Source organism: Cinclus cinclus, chromosome 4 (genome assembly GCF_963662255.1).
Source record: "Cinclus cinclus chromosome 4, bCinCin1.1, whole genome shotgun sequence".
Lineage (NCBI taxonomy): Eukaryota > Metazoa > Chordata > Aves > Passeriformes > Cinclidae > Cinclus > Cinclus cinclus.
In genome coordinates this window covers 29,086,519-29,112,364 of record NC_085049.1, presented here as the reverse complement: position 1 = coordinate 29,112,364, position 25,846 = coordinate 29,086,519, and the positions used below count along the sequence as shown (strand labels likewise).

Here is a 25,846-nt window from a genome sequence, read left to right as displayed (position 1 = left end):
GGCCTGCTTCTCCTTAGCTCCCATGTCTTACTCAGGTCACCCAGATGTGTGAAAATTTCTCACCATTCTTGACAGTAGCTGCTGCTTTGTCCCTGCCACTGGTCATCAGTCCGACCCCCCAGGTTTGCTTCTTCATCATGTTGCAGGAAGCTCTGTCCAGGCTGAGTATGTGCTACTTATGCCTCCTGGGCAGAAGCAAAGATTTACAACCAAGGGCTAGGACCTCTCTGAAGAATAATTTGAGGCCAAGTGTTGCCACTGGCAAAACCATGAGCCACTAAGTAAGTCTGCATTGAAAGGTTGGTTATGTAGGTATTGACTCCTCTTCAAGTCTCACGGAAACTGTATGTCCTGGGTAGTGCTCATATCCCATTGATGTGATCTGCTGTGATGAGGGGAATGACTCTACCTTGAGTTGGTTTGGAAGGATGAATTTATTTAAAGCTACATACCATATCAGGTGTGTGGGCCTCATGGGATTCAGCAGCAACATCACCGCTGCCTGCAGTCATGGCATGCTGGTTTGTCAGCAGGGGCACCGAGCCAAACCATGCCTGCCACAGCCTTGCTGAAGCCAAGGAATCTTAGCCCAGGCCAGACTCAGCCCTGTCCTTCCTCCTTTGTTTGCATTCATTGTCTTGTCTGGTTTGTGCTCTGCAAGGCTTAGGGCAATGCAGCTCTACAGAATCGTTCCTTTCCCCCACAGACAGGCAGTCAGATTCAGTTTACAGCGGGGAGAGTTGGATAAGAAATGTGCCTCTGATACATGGGATTTGTAAGATGTACCAGGAGTAGGAATGTGACAAGGACACTGGTATAAAACACAGAGCTGATGCCAGGTGCCAGGGTCTCTGTACACGAGGTAAGAAAATATACCATTGCATACTCCATATATATGGGTATGAATTTTTTAATTCATACCCATCTGCATTAGAGCATCAGATCATACTGTTAGCTTAAAAGCACCCACACGGCATGATTCAGATTTAAAGGATCTGTTCCCCCCTTTGAAGCTCCTTCTAATTCAGAGGAATTCTGTAGAAACAGCAACACTTCATCCTCCTGATATTGGTGTTGTGAAAAAAGGCTCCAGATCTCCCTCCCTTTATTTCTTTTTCTCCCTCACTTGCACTTTATATTCTATTTCAAGGTCCTGCTTGAGGCTATACTTCCTCCAGAGCTCTTGGATTCAACTAGTTGACACACAACCTAGTTGTTCTCCATCACTGTGCCAGACTGTGCACAACTGCACTGGTTACTATGTGTGCTTGTAGGCAGCCTACCCAGGGACAGCCAGGTTGTCCTTTCAGGGAGACCCTGCACCACTCCTTCTCCTCTGCAACTATGCCTTAATTCAGAAGCATGATGCTGGGAATAGAAGGGAAATTAAGCCAGGAAATTAGGACACACTTCATTAAGAAACACACATACACACAGAGTGCTGCTTAGCCCACCATGCACTATGCTGGGACCAGGTAACAAATCACTATTCATAATCAACACTTTCTGTCCAATAGCATTCATAATTCTGTGCTTTTGCAGTGGCATAGGAAAAATCTAAATCTCTGTGGTTCCCCCTTGAGACAGGTGGGTTTTCAAATTAATCCCTTCCCCACTGGCCTACTTTAATTCTGATTGATGCTGCATGGTGTAGGAGTTGAGGCTGGGGAGATCACAAACATCCGTTCTGGCCAGGCAAATCTGAAAAAGACAAAGGCAAAAGCTCACGCCACCCCTGGGGGCTTTGGGGGATTTTGTTGTTGCTGTTGATCTGTTTGTATCTTCATCATGTTTAATGTGACAGAAATCTCAGTACCTTGGTACAGTCAGTGTCCCCTTTTCCTCTACCTTGTTAAACCTCTGACTCTCACTTGGCAGTCTGACTCAGCACTTACCATTCACCCTTGGAAGAAGGTTGCAATTGTGATTTCTATCCCATCACCTTGGGCAAATATTTACTCCTCTTTTCCCAACTTGTATTTGTCTTTAATGCTCCTCTTTTGATCCTCCCCTCTTTTTGTTTTCTGCAGCGGTGGGTGTGCAAATAAAGCTGGATTTGCTCCAGCGCAAGTTTTGGATGGCCATGCAACAGGTAGGAGGATCAGCAATCATTCAGAGACACAATTTAATGCTCTTTGTCAGCAAGGTCAATGCTATGTTATGTCACATACAATGGCATTTTAATGAGGGCTTTTGTGGAATTCATATTAAAAGATTTATGAAGTAGATTAGTTTGAAGTCACACATTTCTGTAATCCTTTGAGGGCACTAATGCGGTGTGAGCCATGAGTCTGTTCTGCAGATGCCGTGGTGACAGTGTCAGCATCCTGGCCTGGCTCTGCTGCATGTGACACATTTAATTGTGGAAATATGCTTGTGCTCATTCAGGCTTTCAGAAACCTCGTGGAAATCTGAAATTTTGGGCACACAGAAAAAAAAAATCTACTGCCTTCTCTTATCATCTTGCTAATGATAACAAAATACTTCCAGCTTGCCAAAATAAAAATTATTTGCTCCAGGGATAAGCTTTTGTTGTTGTCCTAATATTAGATACCCTCTGGACTGAAAGAAGGGGAAAAATTAAAACAACTCCCCTGGTCTGGGGAGCAAGAAAAATGAAACACCTTTCCCTCACCACCCAGGGGCTTTCTCCCCAGGCTTTGCTTTCAGGGAGGTCTACTGGAGGGGTGAGTATGACAGGACTGTAGCAGCACACAGCATAAGTGGCTCTCTGCTGTCAGGAGAGGGAACTGTCATCAGACGGGGGTGACAGAGAAGATAGGAGGGCAGGAAGCTGCTCTGTGGTAACAGGAGCATCCTCACAGGTGGGAGATCACATAAACCTAACCTGAGCTAAAAAAGACTTATGCAAAGCACATGAGCACATCCTGAAACAGCAACATACAGCAACAAACAGCAACAAACCCTGCTCAGGGCCATACCCAGGCAGTTCTCACACAAACAAGCCCTCATAGGTGTTAAGTGAAGCTGGGAGGCCTTATTAAAGTAGGTGAAGGAGGCCTGTGTGCCAAATGGCCACAAACCGTAGCCGTGGTAGGTGCTGGTGTGAAAAAAGGCCCTATGTGGTTTCCCAGGATGTGAATGCTATTGGACAGAGGAATGACTAACAGATTTTGCTTTCTCCCTCTCTCCTGCCTCACTGATGCTGTGCTGCTCTGGATGTCCATGCTGTGCCTCCCAGCCCAATGACAGTGATGTAAGTAGACAAAAGCTGGGGACAGGGAGGCATCCTGGCATGCCTTGCTGCAGCTTGGCTTCCTAATTGTGTCATTTGTGTGCCATCATATTATAGGCACTGTCCCTTGTCTGAAACCACTGGAGAGGGTCCAAACCTGTCACAGGCCGTTATTTGTCTTCACAGTAATTAAGTGTCTTTGGCAAAGCTCAGAGTGCTCTGGGTCACAGAGACCTGACCAACAGCAGGAGGTTGCTGTGAGGTAGGCTGGTCTCTGAGGAGGGAGCTGTGCCCGTGAAACAGATGTAGATGTGGTTTCAGAGCGACCAGGGAGCACAGGCTCAGTTCTGCCCTGTCTCAGGGTCTCCCTGCAAGCTGCCAGTGCTCTCAAACCAGGCTCATGGCTGTGGTGCTGCTGCTGTATGGCCAACCCAGCACCAGGCACTGCTGGAACTTCTCCAGGTCTGGAAGTGCAGTGGTAATGAGACTCACAATGCTGAGGAAGATGTGTGAGACACAAGCCCTTCTTGTGGAAAACCACTGTGGTTCACCCGGGTTTCTGTTCTGATGTCTGAACCCTGGGCTCTGTATTTGTTATCCCCACCAGGTCACAACTGTGGTTTCTTGTGACCATGTTTCTCTGCTGACCAAAGGAACCTGTCAGGGTGAAGTACAAGGCCACCTCTAGGAATACATCCAGGGAGATAAAACAATCACATGCTGCTTTGTGGTGAAGCAGGGGTGAGATGGTGCTTGCAACTGTGGATAAAGGAATTTTTTTTAACCATTATCCCAAGAGTCTCATAAAGCCAACTGGATTCAGAGTATGAACATGTCATATTGCAAAGCTGTGGGACTTGAAACTAACTCAGGCATCTCCAAACCTCCCCTGAAGTTGAACAGAGGGACAGAAAACCAGTTTTGTTCTGCAAAACTCAAGGGGAGAAACAAATTCTAACTGAAAGTTACAGTCTTCTTGTGGTCTGGAATGGCCAATTTACCTCTTGTTACTGAGAATCACACAGAAAAGGAGATGGATTTTATGTCTAAGAGTTTGGAGAAAATAGTGTGTAGCTGGCTAAGAGCAGACCGCCTATGTGCTATGCCAGTGTCGTCCCCTGACCCCAGAAAACCTCTGGCAGGAAGGGAACTCCATGCACAGAAAAGGCAACACCATGTCAGCTTTCTTCCCTCTGCTAGTGGAAAAAATAGAATTAAAAAAATAACACAAAGAGACAGACACATGCAGCCACAACAAACTCTGAACAATTACGAAATCGGTAAGCACCTGAAGGGCTTTGTTACTCATCACTTAACCCTTCGTGTCCCCACCCCGTTCAGTGTTGTGAAACACATGTCAAGTCCACGACGCAGAAATTCTAAATGAAAGAAATGGATGGTGCCTTGGGCTACTTGTGCACCATTCACATCCTATTTTATCATTAGCTGTCTCGAGAATAAAGAAACCAACAACAACAACAACAAAAAAATCCCTGCCTAAGAAGAACCCTGATCTAAAATACCATGCTATGTTTTAGTCCAGATACTAACAGATGCTGAAATGCATGCTGGTTTCTCCCTGGTGCACAATAACCTTTGCTTTCGCCCTTTCTTTACAAGTCCTCCTCTGCTTGGAGTGCACAGGTCCTGCTGGGAGCGTGTCGGGGAGGCAGGTGCTGGATCTGAGCCCTCGGGAGAGGATATGTTGCTCACAGAGGCAGGGAGTTGGAGTGGCTGACCTAGGGGGTGGTACCTGTGAGTTCTGTCAAGCTTGTCCTGGTGGAAATGCCAGCTGAATTGCAGAGCTGTATCAGATACTGTTCTGGAAACCTTTAGCCCAGCAGTCCCAAGGGGGAGACAGTAAGATGAGCTCATGCCATGTGCTGAGGGATACACTCAGTGCGGGTGGCTCCGGGTGCAGCTGCAGGTTGAGCTCTGGGAGCCCCAGGCAAGAGGCTGTGAACTAGCACTGACCCTTTGCACAACAAAGGACACCACAGGGACTTGTGGGACAGCCAGGTGTCCTGAAGACACAGCAGGAGCAGATGTCTCATCGGAACAACCCCAGACAAACACACACATGGACTGTGAGGGTATAAAAGCCCAGTTTCCTTTGTTTGGGGCCCCTCCTCAGAGGTACCAGCTTGAGCTCCTTCTGTGTTGTTGCACCATTAATGAATTGCTTTAAGGTTCTGGATGTCTGAGACCCTGTCATGGGAAATCTGGAGTTGAGCGAGTAAGAAAAACCTGTCTGGCTGTGTGAGTGTGGGGTGTATGTGGAGTCAAGCAGAGACTTGTGGGGTCACTGTAGCTGCTGCTGCCTCAGTCCCAGCAGTGAAAGCCTCTGGTGGTGGGGGAGTGAGTACCGGAGCTGCTCCTGAATGGTCAGACCGGGAAATTTCCTTCACACCATGGTTAATTCTCTGCTTTCCCTTTGCAGTGCAGTGGCTTGGATGGAGCCTGTCCACTCAGCTGTCAGGATGATGTAAGTTGCCTTGCTTTCTTCCCTGTAGCTGTTATGGATGTGATTGACTGCCTGCTCTGTGGACATCTCTTGTCTCCCCCAAAAAAGGCATTGCCTTGTTGTGTCCTCACAAGAGACTGAACAGCTAGGGCAGGAACCTCATACTAATGAGACAAATCCACAGTTTAGGTCTTCCCCCAGCTGGGCCAGGGCAGAGACATTGGGATTCCAGCCAGTGAAAGTCTAACGCCTTTAAATCTGTCTCCCTGGCACCCCAGATCTTCAAAAAGAAAAAGTGGCTGTCAGCATGACATGCATGCTGGACACCTGTCTTTGTGTCTATGCCACTGCTTCAGCCTTGGTATCAGGAATATGTGGGACAGGAGATGCTCTGCCCTGAAAAGTAAGATCACCCAGAGAGTTTTTGTTGTATGTTCATGTAGGATTTTCTCTGCTTCCCAGTTTTTTCCTGCAAGACCTAAAGGTTTTCATCTGAACTCTGTGCATCCATTTCTTGCTTTGCAAACTAAAAATAAGATCAACACTGAATACTCAGTGGTGGGGAGACAGTTATTTCATGAGTGGTTATAAGACTCTGAAATCTGGAGATGGAAAGCATTAGATAGCATATGATTAAGAGAAGAGCACTCAAAATATCCTGTCACTTCCTGAAGAATGTCTTGCCTTAACTGTTGCTCACAGCTGGCTAGGCCTGCACAGAGCTCTGTGCTAACGCTGCACAGAGTGTCTAGCCCTGGCTAGAGACAATCTCTGTCACAGTTCATGAACTCAATGCCTCAAAATGGAGGCAGAGAGGAAAAAGAATTGTGTAAAATTCATCATAGACAAGCTGTGGGGCTTGGCATGGAAATGCCGAGGCTGTTGCCATCATCACACTGCTCCATCATGAACACAAATAGGGAAAAAGTCATCTTTAATATTGCTTCTCTTCCATCTCTGCAGATTCTGAACTGCTTCCTCATTGACAACAATGGCTTCATACTTGTTTCCAAAGTACCTGAAGAGGTAAGAGAGAGTAAGGGAAGGAGGAGAGTGGGGTTTTCTTGTTCCTGAATAACCCACCAGAGCTGGTTAAAACAAATGAAGTTAAATTGTGTAATAAGGGTGGCTGTGGTGTAATTAAATTCAACTGCAAATTGAGGGGGAATGCTCCCAACAGAGTGACAGCACATCCTGGGTGAGGAAGGAGTTTGCAGCGATAAGGAAGGAACTAGTCAAATTATCTTTTGATTGGAAGAAAGGAAATTAGACTCCATTCCCTTGGCACAGATGCTATTGAAAGATTATCTGAGACAATCCCAGAGGGAAGGGAAGGGAAGGGAAGGGAAGGGAAGGGAAGGGAAGGGAAGGGAAGGGAAGGGAAGGGAAGGGAAGGGAAGGGAAGGGAAGGGAAGGGAAGGGAAGGGAAGGGAAGGGAAGGGAAGGGAAGGGAAGGGAAGGGAAGGGAAGGGAAGGGAAGGGAAGGGAAGGGAAGGGAAGGGAAGGGAAGGGAAGGGAAGGGAAGGGAAGGGAAGGGAGCAGTGTTTGAGTACTTCTGAAGTCAAAGCAGGTGTTCTTCAGGAAAGGAAACTGAGGGGATGGTAAGAGCAATATGCTAAAGGCAAAAAACAAAACCAAAATAATTTAGCAAATTGGAAACAGGAACACACCTAAAGAATTGGAGAATTAACTAGACTTGCAGAGGTGAAAGGAGCAAGGGAAAAGGCTCAGAGTAGAAATAAAAATAAGGAGTATGGTTCCATAGCCATTTCTAGGGAGCTGAAGGGGTGCAAGTTTGATGTGACATCCTGTGCAGCTGGGTAAAGTCAACACTACCAGCCTGGTAGTGGTTGAGCTTGGTTGAGCTACACTTTTCTGTTCTCTGATAAATTCACCACAGAGCTACTTATTTTGAAATAATTAAACCCCATAGTTCTGGATGTCAGAAAGTGATATGTGGGAACAGTCTCATAAACTACAAAGCAGTAAGTCAATAGTAAGAGTGGGCTTAGAGAAGAAATGGGAAACAAAGGGGTTTTGTAACTGACAGAATTGTGGAGTTTCATTAAAATTTCCATTGTACTGGAGTCAACAAATGCACTTTAGGTATTTCCAAAAGGCAGTAGATCCAATCCCATAAATTACTTTCTTCAAGATGTGACAAACAGGTTGAAATGGAAATTAAGGTAACAGAACTCCTGGTGGATGTGATTGGCACAAGCAGCACAGCTTGCAGAGGGAAGAAAACTCATCAGCTGTAGTTCTTTGAAAGTGTGACAAAATCAGGAGGTAAGGGAGACTAGATAACCTAATGAATTTCAGTTCTCTTTAGCCTTGAACAGGGTCCTGTACAAGAAGCTGGTAAAATAGTGAAGCATGAAGTAGTGACATTGACCTCAAAGCAGCTGGGACAGAAGAGAAAGAAGAAGAATTTTTAGGTGGTTATGTAGATGGAAAATATCAGCTGTATGAGTCCCATGGTTTCCTACCTGGACTTGGGCTGGTTAGCATATTCAGAATGGGCCAGGGAAAAAAAAAAAAAGGAAAAAAAAAGGTGAGTCTGTGCATTCTGCAGGTAGTGAGTTCAGAGAGGCTGATATAAGACTCTTGAGAGTCATGGAACAAAACCAATCACCAACAGAGGCACTGGGTGGGGGATACAAAGGGGATACCAAGATACCAAGGGAAGCTTATTGCAAGGGATAACCAACATCTTTTCTGTAGGAAAGTGAAAAGTGTCCTACCCAGCACACTGAGTAGTCTGGTAGAAGTGTCCCTTCAATGATGTGGTGTGTCAAAAAAAAAAAAAAGGCAAATAGAACTTGAAAAATAAGGGAGGGAAATGCTGCAAAAGTTGCATTGGCTCCCTACTCTGGGAGGCCAGGTCCTACTGAAAGTTTGGGGTGGGCTGGTGGTCTTAGGAACTGCAGTTTTCTCCTCTGACCCACGTGGCATTTTCAAAGATGCTTTACACTATGTTGTGTTTTCATCAGTCGAGAAAAATACACCCTTTAGCTACCATGTCAGCTGTGTGTCCTCAGCATTGCCCTCCTGGGCTCTGCCTCTACTTTTTCCTGCCTCTTACAGAAAATGAGTTTTTCCAAAGCTCATCTCTGAAAGATCTGACTAGCAGAAACATGGAATTATAGTGGATTTGAATAAATTATAAACGTTATCTGTATGCCTCCAAGATCATGCATTTTGGCAAGCACCAGAGCTGTCCTCCTCCAGCTTTTACCTTCCCTCACCTCAGAGTTCACCACTGCTTTTTTTTCTGATTTCTTTATCCTGTTACAGTTACTGTTTTTATTTCCTGGTGGCACCTTGAGTGTCTACACTGTTAAACCCTACAGGGAATTCAAGACAGCAACACTAAACCAGTGCCCTGAGTTTCCTGGTTTGCCACCTGGATATTGCTGCATAGGATCACTTGCTGCCCCATCCTGTAGTCTTTCATCAAGGCATCCCTTAACATAATGCCAAAAAATCCTGTACCTGGATTTTGGTGGGTATTTTGGCTTTTCTGCCTGCCAGAGCTGCCTGCTGTCTGCACCTTCTTCCCTGGGTGACACTGGAAATCAGAGCAGCTTCCCGCAGGAATGGCGTGAGGACAGACTCTGCTCTCCTCTGCCCTTGGGATGGGGGATCAAGGTGGGGGATTGGCTCTAATAACCTCTGTATGAAGGCATACAGGAAGCTTACTGGCAGTTGGAAACCACCATGGAAAAGGGACTCGGGATTTTAATGAGTGACAAGTTGGAAGCTCTCTGCAGGATTACTTGGGGAAGAACGGGTAATCTCTTAATTCGAGCTAATCTCCCCATCCAGTCTCATCCCAGAGGGAGCAAAGAGTTAATACACAGAGAAAAGAAGAAGGGAGTGAGTGAGGACCGGGTGCTCTGGGAGGAAGGGAAAGCAAGAGGCAAGGTTGGGCTGTGCTGCTAGGAGGGCTGCTCTGCGTTTCCTGCCATGTTTGCAGCCGTGGCCCCACAGCCACCCCTGAGTTTTTAGCTGCCTCTCACTGCCAGTCATAGGCACAGCTGTGGATCCCAGGTCTTGAGCTCCCTCCGCCTGCTGCATCCAGATGTTCCCTCACTCACTAAACCCCTCTTTCTAGGACTGCTGCCTTCTGCCTGAGGCATTTTGGAGAGGATGTCTGCAATCTCTGCCCAGATACTCCAGGAGCAGGGTGCAGGAAGGCAGCCAAAAGGTCAAGATGCCACCATAGCTCAGAGTTTGTGGAGAAGCTAGAGCTGGCTCTATTTGAGCCATGCAACAAGGAGCCTGCCTGCCTGCTCAAAGCCTGGACAATTTGGCAGATCCTGTTTGTCTACAGCTCCTGAGTGTACAAAAAGTGTAAATTGCTCAATAACCCAGTAAATCATGGATGCATGTGAGCAGTGATGTAGCTTTTGAGTTGTATTTGTGCTCTGAGCTGCATGTCTTTCCTGTGCTCAACCTGCACATATGCCTGTACACTCAGCTGCAGGGGGGAGTGATACAGTGTGTGTCACACGGGATGTCAGAGCAATGCTTCATGCTGCCAACCTCTGAAATGTCAAGGGCCTGTGGAAACTTGCCCAGAGATGGGAGTTAGGAGAAACAGAGCAGAGGGATGCCTAGGACAGCAGCAGTTACTGGAGAAAGCAGGATGTAATGAAAGCAGCTTTACAAAATGTTGCTCTATTACAGGACCACTTTGGTTTCTGCCAAGTGACGCTTTCCTGTGTTAGCTACTGTCTGCACAGGGTACCTAAAACACCAGCAAGCTTTGAATGTCTGATTTGGTGTTGGAGGCCAGTTTGCTGATGCCTTTCTGAACAGACTCCCTAGGCCATACTCTTACTTGCAATAATAGTTCCTCATTCTTATAGCTATACAAATGATGTCCTACATGGAGAAATTTGGCCAGACTTCAGCATCTCTTGACAGGATGGGCCTCGTTTACAGCCTTGCAGTGGCCCCCTCTTCTTGCCCCAGTGTCTGCAGCTTGCACTGTGTTAAATCTCACTGCTGGGTCTGCAGGCTGGTATTAAATGGAAGCAGCTGGCCTCTTCCCACCCTAATCAGATTGAAAGAGCGAGGGAGGTGAAAAAAAGTTAGCACTTGCTCAGGCACGTTTGACTGTCTGAGACTATTACAGCCTAAATGCTGGAAGGGGAGTTGATGTTATGTATCAATTTATACAGTGAAATTACTTCTAAAGCCTTTTGGGAGGAGGCTCATAACCACGTAACATTACTGTTAGATGATTACCATTTGATCTTAGGTAAATCTGCCTAAGGGGTTTAGGCATTTTTTGTGGAAATGTCCTACTCAAATAAATGAAGTCATCTGTCATCTGCGAATACATGCTAAATGACTGCTAGCCTATCAGTGGAAAAGCAAAACACCCCACACTGTGTGAATGCTTCCATAAAACATGGGAGCTATTTACTCTGTCAGGACCCATGAGCTAGAAAAACAGAGGACAGCTCATATCCGCACTTTTATTATTTACAAACATTTCCTTTACTTGCCTGGGAACAAAAGCAGTGAACTTGACAGGTTTGAAGCATTTTTGCAATAGATTTGTCATAGTTTAGTAAGCAGGAAGGCCAGAATTGTTTGTTTGAGGAAATCTTTACAGCAGCAGTTACCAGATTTGAGATTGGGTCCATATTTGAGGTTATCCATGGCATCCATGGAACTAGTTGGCCACAATCTCCACCTTTATTTTAGGCATGCAGGTAGGACTGGGGGGTTGTTGTCCCCCCAGTGCAACTTAGTTCTAGCTATGCCAGTGCACAGCATGTAAGCTACAGGGATGGATGAGTTTGTGCTGTGTTGTTTGGGTTACTGCCTGCTCAGAACTCACACAGCAGTGAGTTGTAAAATTGCATTTGCTACCTAAATAAGTGTGTACGTCACAGTTGTGCATGATGGGCCAGTTCACCTAGGGCAGCAGGAGAGCAGAGGTTTCCAAAACCACTGTGGCCATGGGTAGCAGAGAGGCTCAAACGGAAGACTCTGGCATTTGGATCCAGAGAACATGGATTCCCAACAACCCACAGGCGAGTCCAGGATTCCAGTGATTCAGCATGCCTGGGTCTCTGCAGCTTGAGAATCTGCCTTTTTCTGACACAAGCTGCAGGGATTTACATGGGTAAATCATTTTCAAGTGGGGTAGCAATGGTGCAGGATGCCCAGCTGGTGATGGGGGAAGCCCTCCCTCAAGCTTTCCAGCCAGCCAAAGGACAAAGCTTTTGCCTCCTTACAAAAGCCCTTGTTGTGTACAGCAGGCCTCCAGACAAACTAGATCAGCTGGAGACACTGAGCATTTGGAAAATTTAGTTTATTCTGTTTTTTTCGTTTTTATGCTTGCAGACTGGAAAATTTTTTGGTGCAGTAGATGGCTCAGTGATGACCCAGCTACTAAACATGGGCATGTTCAGGCGGTAAGTAGGGGATCTCCACATTGTACTTCTTGTTCTTCACTGGTGTGTGGGTCAGAGCGTGTTGGTCCCTCTAAGAAGCACTGGAGCAGGGAAAATACACATGCTAATGATGCATGTGACTTTTATTCAGACACAAGAGCTCCTTTAGCTGCCTGCCCCCTCTGCTGACTGCTCAGCCATCATCAGCACACACACATTGTTTCTCCTCATCTCTTGCTCTTCCATCTGCTGCAAAACACAGAGAGAGACAGAAACTTCCATTCTCTGTGTGGTCAGAGAGCAGCTGCTTCTCTGTCTTTTCCAGGGAAAGATGTTATGGGAAACACTTCTTAGAATTTTGGGTACAGAAGTGCCTCAGTTCCTCCTGCCACTTGGAAAGCCGTTCTGGGGAGTGGTTGTCTGAGAGCCCCACACATGCAGCATTGCAGCTGGCTGACTACATTTCTCTCTCTCTTAAAAATACTTCTGTTCATTTCATTCCATTCCCCCAGATGATGTCAAAAGAGAGTTCAGAGTTTCAGTGGCTTGAAAACAGGAACTAGGGGGACCTGAGGTAGTTACAATTATAATTCCTCTGCTTCGTAGTCTGCTTTACTCACTGTCTGAAATTAGGGACATATTTCCTCCTGTAGTGACCCAGTTGCATTAATCCAGAGCCTGTATTTCTTGCTTTGAAAGATCCAGCACTGCCCAAACAGCAAAGACATGTGAAAGCACGTCACTACTTTAGTGAATCCAGCAAACAGTTAATACATTACATTTTTAAGAAAAACCTGACGTGTCTGTCCCTTGCATTGCTTGCTTTTGACTGCTTGTTGTGTTTTGCTTGCAGAGTGACCATGTATGATTACCAGGCAATGTGCAAGGTGCCCTACCACCACCACAGTGGCGCCCAGCCCCTGCTCAGTGTACGTATCTATCACCATGCAGCTCTCCCTGCACTGGGCTTCCTCCTGCAGGGCATCTCAAACATTCCCCAAAAGCCTTCAGCAGATGTTTCCTTTCAGGTGATGGGACTGTCCAAACTCACCTCAGGCACATTCCTGAAGCAGTGATGGCCACTGATGTTGGTTTCCAGTGTGGCTGTCTATTGCCGTACAGGATCTCACAGAATTGGAAGGACCAGGGAAGGGACAGGAGCTGGACTATGACAGGTTCTCCTGAAAGCCAAGGAATCAGCTAGCAGCTAAAATGCTTTTACAAGGCATGGTTTTACTCATCTCAAGAAGGAGAGTTGCAATGTGAGGGAACAGAACATCTGGAGAAAACTGGCAATCATTGGGGAAGTATGAGTGAGCTTGGAGCAGGAGAGAGAGTGAGAATGCTGGTAGCCCAAGGAACAAACTAACAGAGTGAAGGGTTTTACCAGTACACAAACACAACCTTTCTTTAGGCTGACAGAAACTCATACTCTAATCTCACTCCACCTTCCTAACCTTGCCTCAACCAGGCAGAACAAAGTAATTATTCAACACAATTATTCCACTTAGGCCACTTGAAACTGCTTGACACAATCCTAAACAGGGATGTGTTCATTATTGTTATGATCCTGTGATACTGGAAGGAGTATCTCCTTACAGCATGACATTGTACGTTTTTTTCCAGTAAAAGAATTTTCAACAAAGTATTGCCTTTTAACAACATGCTTAACAATAACACTTTTAACAATGTCTGGTTTGCAATGGCTATACTTAAGCTGGCTAAGTAACATATGGTGATTGTAGTGAAAATATTTTCTCTATTATATCCCCTAATTCTGATCACTGAAAGAAATGCCACAAACGATGAGGTGCAAAAAGTGGGCTAAATTGGGAAGAGAATAAAAATGTGAGCATTCAGCCTCCATCTCTCATCTTCCCCTCTTAGCAAAACTTTTGAAAAGAAAGGAATCAAGAAAAGTCAGTTTTCCATATACAGAAATAAAAATCAGTCAAATTGACAACCATGTATAGATTTTACTACTTGCTGACTTATTTTGGCTGAAGAGAAGTCATCAGTAATGGAACATTATCCTGCATCTGTTGTGGGTTTGAGGACATGGGCATGATTATGAGAGGGGGAGATGAAAATAAGAAGTGGTTACCATGAAGAAAAGAAGCAGCAGTACCCTCTGCAGATGAATTGTCCCTGGGATAATGCTGAATTTCCAATTTGTAGCTGAAAAGCAAGAAGATAATAGAAGTCATGCCATCTTGAGGAAAAGCTGGATGAAAGCACAGTTAAGCATAATCAATCAATGGCAGATAATACTAAATCCTGGGGCAGTGCTGTCACTTGTCCTAGAAACACCACTTGCTCTCAGAACACAAAAGCATCCTAAACTGGTGGTGTCCCATTTAGCTGTGTTTCTCTCCTGCTCTGAGCTCTGAAGGTCATCCACACTGGAGAGAAATCATCAAGCAATTACATCTTCAAAGTCCTTCATACATTCCTGATAAACTCCCTGACCCTGATGGGGAGGGGGTGAGGAGGTATTATTAGTAGCAGGGAAGCTCTGATGGCATTTGATGTATTTTGAACATTTTCCATTGGTGCCCAGACCTTGAATTTCCAGCCTGTCTTCAAGAGCTCTGATCAATGGAGGGACTTGGTCTAAAATGCGGGGTCCTGCATAAAAATTATAAATTTTCTGACCAGGTCCTTATGGTATTTCTCATTTCTTCTTTTGTTCTCCAGCCAATTTATGCCTTTGTAGCTGCAGTGAAGTGGCTGATAAGTGATTTCCTCATGTGAGTACCAAAAGATGGGAGTGTTTGGGAGGCTCAGAACAGGAGGGGGCAAGAGCTGGGAAAGCTGCAAGTGGAAGCCCTTGCATAGGGCATTGCTGTCAGCCTTCTCCTGACATTCAGCTCTGCACCATGCTCCTGGGAGACAGAAAGCTATTACTATTGCCATTTTGAGAGGTAGAGGCTCACAGCGGGGCTGGGATTTACCTGAAGTCACTCAGTAAAAAGTGCCTGAGTCAGAAATAGGACTTGGGTCTCCTGGGGCTCTGTGTAGATCCTTGGCGCCGAGTCCTCTTGCCTGTCTCATTTGCCTGTGAGGAGCAAATGCACCTCTCTCACAGGGGGAGAAGACTGAAGGCAGCTCAGGCAAGACAAGCAGCTCAGGTCTGAGTGCCAGGCAAGGGGGGAGAGAGGGGAGGCTCTCCTCTGGGTTTGGGTTCACCCCAGACTTCTGGGGTGAATCAGAGTTCAAGCTCAAATTAGAATGGAAGTGCCACTGCTCAGCTTGCTGGGTGTGCAGAAGGGGAGATGTGGTAAAAGTCCATCTCTGAGGGTTTAAGCCTGTTGGCACAGAATAATTCCATGTAGTTACCTCCAAGCAGGCAGAATGTGGGCTTCTGATGGCCATCATGCCTGCTCCTTAGGTGGGTCGTACAGTGGCTGAATCCCGTCCCAGCCTCAGGGGCTGCCATACTTATTCCTTCCTTGACTGGCAAGCCCCTTGCAGAGGATATACTTCAGGAAACGTCCATTCAGATCTTCCACAGTACGGATCCCACGATACAGAGCTACATTCTAGCATGTGGAGAGGAGGGGGAAATTAAAAAAAAAATTTAAATCAGACTTGCACTGCCAGAAATTTGTAGTAAACATTTTAGAACTGATACTGGGCAACAGGGCCATCTCACTGACACCTGCATCCTTCCAGGCTGCTGAAAAAGCATCCTCTGTTCTTGCTCTTTTGACAGTTTCCTTTTGGAGTTTAACCTGAGTAGTTTCTGGCACTCAGACAACTTGGCAGATGGTGAGTACACAGGAGTCCAGCCACCCCATAGCACATGAGTGTTGCAGCCACTGGTGACAGGAGAAACTGAGGCCTGGCCTTGTGTGAGGAGCCTACCCTCTGCCCCACACCCCTTCCTCCATGGACACTGAAATCCAGCTTCCAGATCCCACTATCTCCCCCCATTTCCACTCCATTCCAGGCTGCCACAGCACCAGGGTGGTCAGGGTGAGGTGTGTGCTGCTTGGAGCACACTGCTTGCTTCCTTCAGGGTAATTTGCTGAGGAGAGGGGAGACACTTCTTCCTGAGGACCCCTATCCTATGTGCAGTGAGATGAGAGAGGTCATCAGTTGCCAAGAACTTCTGTTGGAAAGCCTCCCTTCCAGGTACAGGACAGGACAGAGCAGGGGTGGAACAGCAGGCCTAGCAGGTAGGTCCCAGGAAGCCAGACAGAAACCTTAAGAGTTGAGTAACACACAGAGGGTCTTCACTTACCCACTGGACCTGCTCTGGAAGAGAGATGATGGCACGTGGTATTGCATAGCAGCTGAGTTCAGCAGAGGGGTGTGTCTGGCTTGAAATCCAGACCTGTCCTGCAGCTGAAGTGCTGCCTGCTGAAAACACCCCAGGAATCTCTTCAGTCCCATCCCAGCCTCTGCAAGCAGGGGGGATGTTAATGGCCCTAAGGAGACTAGAGAAGGGGAGGTATGCTCTGTGCAGCCAAGTAGGGGCTGTAATTAGTCTTGCTAATTATTGATCACTGGTGGTGCCTTTAGTGGAGACAGTGGTACTTTCCATGCTGACTGTGGGGCTGGGTCTTCTGCACTGAACTCTCCTGGAATAATGAGGAAACAGTAACTTTTTGAAAGTGAAATTCCCCTCTAGAGAATGAGGTCTATGGGTGCTGTTTAGGTTCCACTCTCCACCTCCAAAGAGATGTCAGTAGAAGCTGCAGCTGTCCCCTAAGCAGCCCTGGCTGCTGTGTAACACACAACAGGATAATAGGAGTGGCCCCATGCAGAAATTGGTGAGGAAGAGTCAGGTGAGCAGGTGCAATACTCATGGCAGTTCAGGAGAGACTGCTCATTCAGGGGGACAGGCCCTCATGGTGTTCCTGCTGTGGATGTTCTGTTGCTGCAGTCTGATTTAGTCTGTGCTTGAGGAAAGCAAAAAGGGAGGGGTCGATGTCACTGCTGTCCTGCTCATCACCATTTCCTTTTGTGCTGCCTTCATCTCTTTCCCACATCACCTCACCTCCATGACTGCTGTGTGCAAATTCATGTCTCCGTGTCACTGCCATCCTGTGAAACTGTCACGTCTCCATCGTCACCATGTGTCTGTGTGTCATGGGATTTCTCCAGCCAAGGCTGTCTTCCATCACTGTAAGTAGAACAACCTAAGAGTTTAAAAAAAAGAAAAAGATAATTAACTAGAAATTCCCAGCCTAGGAAAGACTTTTTTTCCACCTTTTGTACAGTGAGGGGACTCACAGAACTGTGTGACAGGGCCAAGGCAGAGCCTGGCTCTGTTTCCCTGCCCTGTTTCCCTGGTCTGCAAAGAAGAGATGCTGTTGCTCATTTAGCTGGCTGAGCTGATGATTGAAGGTCTGTCACTGAGAAGTTGATAAAAGAAGGAACACACAAGCCTCCTGAGGAGCTGCAGTCACAGACAGGCGTCATCACTCATTGCTATGGCCTGGCTGGGCCTCTGGCCTGTGATCCATGGCATGTCCTTCACCGTGGTTCCCAGCTGGCCCATTCTTTTCAGCTGTTATTCCCAAACCAAAGACCAACCCATGCCTTCTTGCAGGACAAACTACACAGCTCTTGTAGACTTCAGTTATTAAGAAGTAACTTAAGTCTTCTTTTCCACACACCATGGCTTAGCTCCTTCTGATAAATCCCAGCCCAGCTCTGGGATAATGCAGGAGGACTTTCAAGTGGTTCAACTGATAAGTATATGCTGTAGCTCATAAATCTGCTCCTACAGGCAAGTTAGAAATTCCTCCAAGACAGAGTCCAGACTGTGGCTGTATTTGTATCTCCCTGCTTCCATATCTAACTTGTGTTTGCCAATTTGCTCTCTGCCCAGCAAGACGTATGTGTGAGACAGAGATGGAGAAATAGAGACAGTTGGAATGTGTCTTACTGGATGGAGAAGAAGAAGAGCAAGAGAGGGTGTCTGCAGATGAAAAAAATGAGTGTCCATGTGTGGGGGGGAGTAGCAGGGTGGAAGAATACTATTGGGGCTGGAAGAAATGGATTGCACATGTTGTTAAAAAGGGGCTGTAGATTTTTGCCAGAGACGTTAACATTTTCTTGACTGCACGCCAAGGCTGGTGTATGTGAAAAATATGAAGCGAAGGAGACATTTTGTGAGAGAGAAATTGAGCACATACATTTTTTCCGGGTTATGTGCAGAGGAATTAACTAACGATCAGGGATCTAATGCTCTCCCTTGCCTGACTCTGTACCTCTGCTTCTGCAGCACCAAACCTATTTCTGCTTCCCAAGTTCTCTTGTTTTCTGGGAAGGTGAGACTTGCTGTTGGAACATGGGCGTGATGTATTCAGACTGCACTCATCATACAAATCTGCTTTTCAGAGGTGGTGAGAGGACATGTTTGCTGCCACAGATTTTTCTCTGCTCTCAGCATCTCAGTTTCTCTCTGTGTTTTTAAGGGCTTCTGCTTTTATGGACATCAGGACAGGTTTGAAAGCTTTTAATTAAGCCAAAAATATTTCCAGCAAGGCATGGAGCCTAGAAAGAGCTATTTCTACAATTCAGTAGATCAGAAAAGTTTCTCTTTTTTTACTTGCATGGTAATGTACACAGAAGGTATTTTACAAGATAATTGGTTAAATTCTACATTTTATATTGGTAACTAAGTGGTAGATTTTGTCATATATCCCAGAGTAAATCCTCTGACTCGAGTGCATAATTTATGCTGGTGGGAAAGAGTTCACAATCTGGGCTCTGTAGTTCATAATAAGGCACAGCAACTGCCTTTGCTGCTCAGAAGGATTGGTTGCCAAATGTCTGACAAAGTCTTTCTGGAAGTGCAGATGGTAGCAACGACAGCCTGGAATTAACTCACTCTTTGCTATAAAGTTTGCAATTTGCTATCAGCTCCTCTGGCTGTTTACTAATCCCTGACCAGCAGACTCTCAGGGCACTGATAACAATTTGATGTCCAGCATGTGCTTGCAGAAGCTCAGCCTGAGCCTTTTGTTGATGATGTACATGCTTCTCTGAATCTCTCAATACTGCTGCAGCTGCATTGCTTCCCAGCAAATGAAGTGGCAGTAGGCTTAAGCATAATCTCTGTCATAGGTCTTGTCTCTGTGCAGGAGTTAGATTTTCAAGCAGTTTCTTTTCACTCAGCTTCTTCCAAAAACCACAAACAAACAAAAACTTAAGGTCTGTGCAGGCCACTTCTGCCAGTTTAAAAATACACCTTGTTGCTGGCCCCGTTTATCCTGGGTATGGTTCATACAGTCTTTTCAACTGACTTTTCCTTTGTGGGGCCTGGTTCTCCAAGCCCACCATGACAGCCCTCATCCAACAGGGGCTGAGGCTGAGAGGCCTCAGATCAACTTCCATTCTGCATTTTCCAAGCTGATGGTCTCATTCACCCCTCCCTGCAGCCTGTCCTTCACACCACTGTATTTTATATTGCTTGAACTCCATCTGCTTTGATGATGTTATAACAGGAAGCTTGTAAAGGATATGATATTATAAGAGGAGCTAGTAAAGGATGTCATCCTTTACCAGGGACAGGGGGAAAATGAGGTCCTGGTATGTCAGGGCTCTTTGCCACTCATGACATGAGCCATACGTTAAATTCTTGCAAGCAGTCTGCCCTCAACTTTACGATGTCACCTTTGTGGTCATCACAGCGATTCTTCTGAGCAGGAACTTCACAGTCCATTGCCAATAGCTGTGCTGCAATGGCAGTGCTGTAAATCCAGGGCCAGCTCAAAGGGACTGTAATGGTATGTGGCTGAGGGACCAATGTGTGGTCTTGCCACAAGCATGTCCCTGAGAAGGGCTGTCCCTGGTCCAGGCTGTGATAGCCTGGCCACCTGTTTCAGGGTTTGGAGCTGCTTTCCCAGCCCCCAGTACAGTGAATTAAGGCTGAAAGAAATGCTGCTCTGTTTCTCACACTCCTTTAGTCTTAGTTTGGGGATTTTCCTGGCCAGAATACACTTACCAGCCCTGCAGCTGCTCAGAGCCAGAAAGTGTTTGCAGCTTCTCTCCCTACAGCATAAATGGGGATATTCTGCATGCCCCATCAGAAGTGTCAGAAATTCACCTCAGAAACAGGGTCATCTTCTGCTCATCCCAGATCTCCTCACGACTGTCACTCCCTGTGACAGGTCCTAGTCAGAGGCATTCTCTATCAGCAGAAATGGGAGAGGCTTTTCCCTGCCTCTGCAGTGTGGGGCTTGCACAGAGGGACAGTGAATGGTGTCAGAGCACAGGCAGACAGCTCCTGACTGGTGGCAGAGGTGCTGCCATCCCCTGGAATGACAGGTTTGGTTGATTAATTCAGTGTGAATCGAGGGTGAATACAGAGCGAAGAATTGTGCTGCAGTCAGGCTCTGGGTGCTTTTGAATGTGTGTGAAATGAACCTCACCATGTCACCAAAAGGTGGGGTCCCTGGGAGGGTTTAAGCAGGGAGCTGCCTCCTGATGACTGGTTTTTGAGACTTCTGAATAAAAGCACAAAGTACAGTTACCAGAGACTGCACTGCAGGGGGGATTTGAGTGCCCATCGTATTTACCTGGGCAAGGCATTAGAGGCAAGATTGGGCTGCAGTCCTGGCTCCTAATGGATGTCTTGTGTTGCTCGATTGCCATGGTGGAGAGGAAAATCAGAGGAAATCATGCAGTTTTTCTCTCTCTCGTGTAATCCACATTGTTTAGACGGCAAGCTGTGTGGGAGGTGCCTGCTGCTTTCTGCCTGCTCTGACAGTGCCGGGATAGGGGGGAGAGGAGACCATTGCTCTCTGCAGTGAGGGTTTTACAGTGATGCAAATCACCTGTCCAATCACGGATACCCTCTTGATGCCCACTCACCATACATTTGCTGATTAAAACCCAGGTTGCTGCATTTTTCTATAAATCTTCAGCACCTCTGCTGCAAGGGGTAAACTGGACATCCTTCACGTGAGGAGGACCCTCTTCCCTACTGGTTCCCTCCAGGAACACTGCCTGTAGCTGCTGTGTGGGTGGGGGGCTGAAAAGCAAGGCTTTTGTGCTCAGACCCAAAGGTGATGTGGAAATCATTTCTGGTACTTGCTGCTGGCTGAGCTGCAGCCACCTCTGCCCTAGCAACAAAGCTTCACATTTCCATCAGCATCAGTCCCCTGTGTGTCCTACAGAGGCAGGAGCTGGCTTTGCTACCTCCAACTGCAAAAAATAATTGCCAGAAGGTCCCAAGGCGGTAGTTTCAGGCAAGACGGATTTTGCTGAACTCTTAGAATACTCTTGCTTCTTGAGGGAGGCTTAGTGAGGTGGTTCAGCTCCCCCTCATGCCCAAATTAGTTTGGGAGTCCCACAGAGTGTGACTGATGAGTGATGGAGCAGCTGCTCCATCCAGGAGCCAGTGCTGTTCATTAGCTGGGTCTCTCCTGGTCCTCAAGAGCTGTCATCTGTTTCCCTGCAGTCTCAGGCCAGATCTGTTTGCTGGTGGTGGTTTCTTCTTAACATGACACATATTGAGCCCCTCCAATTTCCTGCTGTGGGCTCGCTCTGAAATGTCAGTGGGCTCAGGAGGGATCAGCAGGTGATGAGAGCCCCACCACAGATACTCAGGGTTCCCGCAGGGGCAGAGCCCTTGGCACAGGCACAGAGGACCAGCCGAGGCACACGTTTCAGTGTTTAAAAATTGCATGAACCAGGGCTGGCTTAGGCAGGAGGGATTTCATTGACACGACTGGTTCAGTAGGGCCCCCCGAGCTCCTTTGAGCACAGGGTAGCCCGAATGTCCCTGCCTGCCTGGCCAGGGAGGTCCCAGGGATGCTGTGGCCACTGCGGCCCCTCGGTGGGTCCGGGCTTGCTGCGGAAGGTGAGTGGCGATATTGGAGGCATTTCTTACATAGGCTGGTTTTCCCACACCACCTAGTGGGAGCAGGGATCACTGCCTGCCTGCTTTCTGCAGCGTCTTCTTCCCTCTGTTCTCGATGGGCACCTGCTCCCGGCCACTGTTGGAGGGGAGCTGCTCCTCCAAAGTCCATCAGCAAGTCTGGAACGTTTGCGGCTCCCCTGTGCCCCTCACGTGTGCCCTTGTCTCGTCCCCCCGCAGCTCACAAGCACAAGAAGCATGACACGCTGCAGCCCTGCGACACCGAGTACCCCGTGTTCGTGTACGAGCCGGCCATCAAGGAGACCAACGGGCTCATTAGCTGTGGAGACTGCCAAAAGTAAGAGCTGCAGCTGCCCTTGCAGCTGGGGGCCTTGTCCCAGGGCTGCTAGGGGTGACAGCAACAGGAGAAGGGTCACATGCCACTGTGCCCATGGCACGGCCAACCACAACATCCACAGCTCTGGCCACAGAGCCTTGCTGGACAGAGAGAAGTGAAGAGACCAGGGTAGTGATTTTTAACACAAAAAAAAAAAAATTAAACCCATCTGTTAATAAGCATAAGTGGCTGGAGAACAAAGAGAACAGCATTTAAATATATCTATATCCTTCCACAGATTTCAGAAAGGAACTTTTTCTGTTCTTTCATGTTTCTGGCAAAAGCTTTCTTCTTAGAAAGTTTTCATTTTTGCAATGATCTTGGCTTTATTTTTTTTCTCATTTCCCCCCTTTCTGTATTTCTACAGAAACAAAAAAAAAAAAAAAACAGGGTTAGACTGAAAGAGCTAAAAACAAGGGTCCACTTTTTTACATCTCATTTTCATTGCAAGTGAATGGACAGTCAAAAGTAAAATGTCAAATGACAGGAAAGTCATTGTGAAAAGAGGCTGTTTTCAGTACTTGCATAGTGCCATCAGCAATCACATGTGGAAAGGTGACAAAAAGATTAATTTCCACTGATCCAGTTTTTCCTAACATGAGATCTGACTGGAATTGCTCCTAAAAAAAAGAAAAATCCTACCTAGTCTTCAGTATTGGACCAACGCAGGAAAGACCTAAAGGTTAGAAAAACAGCCTCACTTGTCAGCATGGCTCTAGGAAAACCAAAGCCTTGCCAAACATTGTTTCAGAAGAGATTGCAGATTTGATGACAGCAAGGCATTGTATTAAGCTCTGGGCAGATCCAGAGGAACTGAGTGACCTCTTCAGGTCGCAGATCTCTGCCACAAACAAAGCCTGGGACTGCCCCTTCCCTGCTGGAGGCAACACCTCACCAGTGCTGGAGCAGCAGGTGCTGTATCCTGCTTGGCTACTTTGTAGTGACGGCCTCTGACTCCCAGGTGCATCTTGTGCATCTTTTATCCAGATATTTGGGTGACCTACCTCTTGCCACAGACTCTGTGGATCATTAGCCAGGGCCTGGCATGCAGGCATTCCTGACCACATTCCACAAGCTCCTGGTGGAGCAGGGGTAGGCTGGGTGCTCCATCCTGGGCAAAAACGTTGGCTTGTGGATTGACTGATGCACGGGGCATCTCTGTCCTGGTGACTGAATCTGTGCATGAGTTGAAGGCTGCTTGTCAAAGCTCCCAAGGTAGTCATTAGTCAGGGAGCACTAATGAAATGGTCAGCTGTGTGTGGCATTCAACACCTTTAAAAGGGGACACAGAAATCCCAGGAGGCTGGAAGACGGCAAGGCCAGGTGGTGAATAACCAGGGACACTGGGCACTCTTCCAGCACAGTCATCTTGGCCAGTACAGTGAGCACATCCCCACAAGCCTGTATTTCTATTCCAGAAGTCCTCTTACTTGGCTGAGCCATGATTAGCAGGACTGGGAGTCACTGAGCCATACGCCAGCTGCAGCCTCACAGCCCTGCCACCAGTGCAAGCACGCTGGGCCTTATGTCCCCAGCCTTCCCTGTGCCCAGTGTCTCCAGGTCATGCTGGCTCCCTGCCAAACACCATTTGGTCAGTCCCATCACACCAGTGTAGCCCACAATGTTACTGGGTTCCTCTATTTCTCTCTCCAGTAATGTGAAATTTAGCACAACTCTGCTTGTCCCAGGACCACAGAATACAGGCACCCCTGCATTGTACAAGCATGCACATAAATATACATTAAATAGGCATTGACATACCTCTGGGTGAAGCCAGGCTTTGCTCAGGTGTCATCTGCTCTGACATGCTGTCCTCTCTGGGGAGGGCTTGTGTTGGGTTTGGCTGGTTGATTGGGTTCTTGGGTTGATTTTTACTTTTGTGCCTGGCATGGAGTTGTAGATTTGAGCCAGTGCAAAGTCAAAACGGCCAAAGATGGCACTTCTCCCTGTGTATGCCTGCTCATTGGTCTCTCCTGCTTTCTGCTGGCACCCTGTTTCCAATGACCTGTTTTCTTTCCATTTCTTCACTGCGGTTCAGGCAATGCCAGGGCTACTGCTCTGGGCTGGAGAGTTGTGCTTTCTCTCACCCTCTGTTCCCTTGCAGGATGTTTGTGGCACAGCAGATCATCAGCAGTAACCTCCTGCTCCTCGTCACAGACACTGTCTGTGATTGCAGTGTCTTCCCACCTGTCCCAATGGATGCAAAAGAGGTCAAATATATCCTTCTATGCACAGCAGGGATGCAGGGCTCCGCAGGGCTCCACAGGCCTTGTCATCTCCGTGTTTGCCAGGGTGGAAAATGTGCTTCTGCTGCCATTGCAACGAGCGTGGAAAGCACGACCCGGCTTGGAGAGCTCTGTCTCCAGCCCGTGCGGGGTGACCTGCCCTTGCCTTGTCCTCCCCGCTGCGTCTCCCGGGTGGTGCAATTACACCCAGCCAAACTTGCACTGGAGCCCCGCGGGTGTGTGTGGCATCCATCCCCTTTCCCTGCCCGCACTGCCAGTCCTTAACAGCCTCGCACATAACGCTTCCGTGAAGTGTGAGCGGATGCGCTCCCAGAAGCTGCGCCGGAGGCCGGACTCGTGCCACGCCTTTCACCCTGAGGTATCCCGGGACAGCGGGGCAGGGAGGGACAGCATGCGGCTGGATGGCACCAGGGGCACGCCTGTGCCCAAAATGCACAAATGTCTCCTCTGGCATCCTTGCATGGGGTGTCTGACGTGCCCATCCTGCTGGCTGGAGCCAGACACGGCCGTGAATCCCCGAGGGGGTTCCTAGCACGAGGAATTCACAGTAGTACCACCTGGGAAGGACTTGAGCTCGGAAACCACAGAGTCAGGAGCAAGCACGCACATACACACCCCCTGCTAGGAGCCGAGGAGGCTTTTGAGCCCACGGGGGGCTGCTATGGCCAACAGGAATCAAACCAGTCCCTTCCTTGGCTCCTGGGGATCTTTCGGCCGCAGGCATTACTCCCTCTCCCGAAGGTGACAGGTGGGCTGGCGGCAGGCAGGCTGACTTCTTGTCTCCCGTCTCGCAGGAAAATGCCCAGGACTGCGGTGGCACTGCTGGGATCTCTGTGTGTCCGACGCTGCTGCTCCTGCCCCTGGTGCTGCTCCTGCGGTGACACTACCTTACACGGCAGGGACCCGGCGGGACAGAGCGGTGTGAGGAGAGGAGATGGGATCCCTTTCTGGGACACCCTCTGCGGCTTCCCGAGGTGTCCTTCACCCCAAGGTCCAGCACGGTGCCGACAGTGGGAGCTGCCGCCTCCTCGGAAGCCTGTGGCAAAAGGAGATGCGAGAAGCAGCAGGGGCAGCTCCTGGCACAGCAGTTGCTGAGAGGCTCTTCCCCGATACCGCTCACAGCCGGGAGTGCTGCAGTCATCGGCATGGAGAACATTCCCCATCATCCTGCCTCCCAGGGAGCCGCGTGGGCTACAGGCGGCAAAGGGCTCGGAGGAGCAGACCTGGCTTTAGGAGAGCAGGAGGGGCAGGGGACACCACCTGCCTGTCCCTCAGGGGGAGCCACCTGGATTTGGGACACCCGGGTG

At 48.0% G+C, this 25,846-nt stretch overlaps 1 protein-coding gene and 1 long non-coding RNA gene across 2 annotated transcripts in view; one reads left to right on the top strand and one right to left on the bottom strand.

Annotated features, from left to right (window-relative positions):
- Positions 1–25,420, top strand: part of CACNA2D4 (calcium voltage-gated channel auxiliary subunit alpha2delta 4) — a 118,606-nt gene extending 93,186 nt beyond the window's left edge. Inside the window, exons 28-40 of the mRNA XM_062491892.1 lie at positions 2,031–2,092; positions 3,203–3,217; positions 5,637–5,681; positions 6,624–6,686; positions 12,027–12,097; positions 12,930–13,005; positions 14,774–14,826; positions 15,792–15,847; positions 17,189–17,209; positions 22,137–22,254; positions 24,398–24,510; positions 24,815–24,897; positions 25,334–25,420. Coding sequence (XP_062347876.1) covers positions 2,031–2,092; positions 3,203–3,217; positions 5,637–5,681; positions 6,624–6,686; positions 12,027–12,097; positions 12,930–13,005; positions 14,774–14,826; positions 15,792–15,847; positions 17,189–17,209; positions 22,137–22,254; positions 24,398–24,510; positions 24,815–24,897; positions 25,334–25,420 — 863 coding nt within the window. The remainder of the gene's footprint in view (positions 1–2,030; positions 2,093–3,202; positions 3,218–5,636; positions 5,682–6,623; positions 6,687–12,026; positions 12,098–12,929; positions 13,006–14,773; positions 14,827–15,791; positions 15,848–17,188; positions 17,210–22,136; positions 22,255–24,397; positions 24,511–24,814; positions 24,898–25,333) is intronic.
- LOC134043500 (uncharacterized) lies at positions 12,048–14,244 on the bottom strand. The gene is made up of 3 exons (XR_009933153.1): positions 14,181–14,244; positions 13,128–13,257; positions 12,048–12,325 (listed from the first exon to the last, which is right to left on the bottom strand). It is a non-coding gene; the product is annotated as an uncharacterized LOC134043500 (long non-coding RNA).
- Positions 25,421–25,846: the final 426 nt, after the last annotated feature.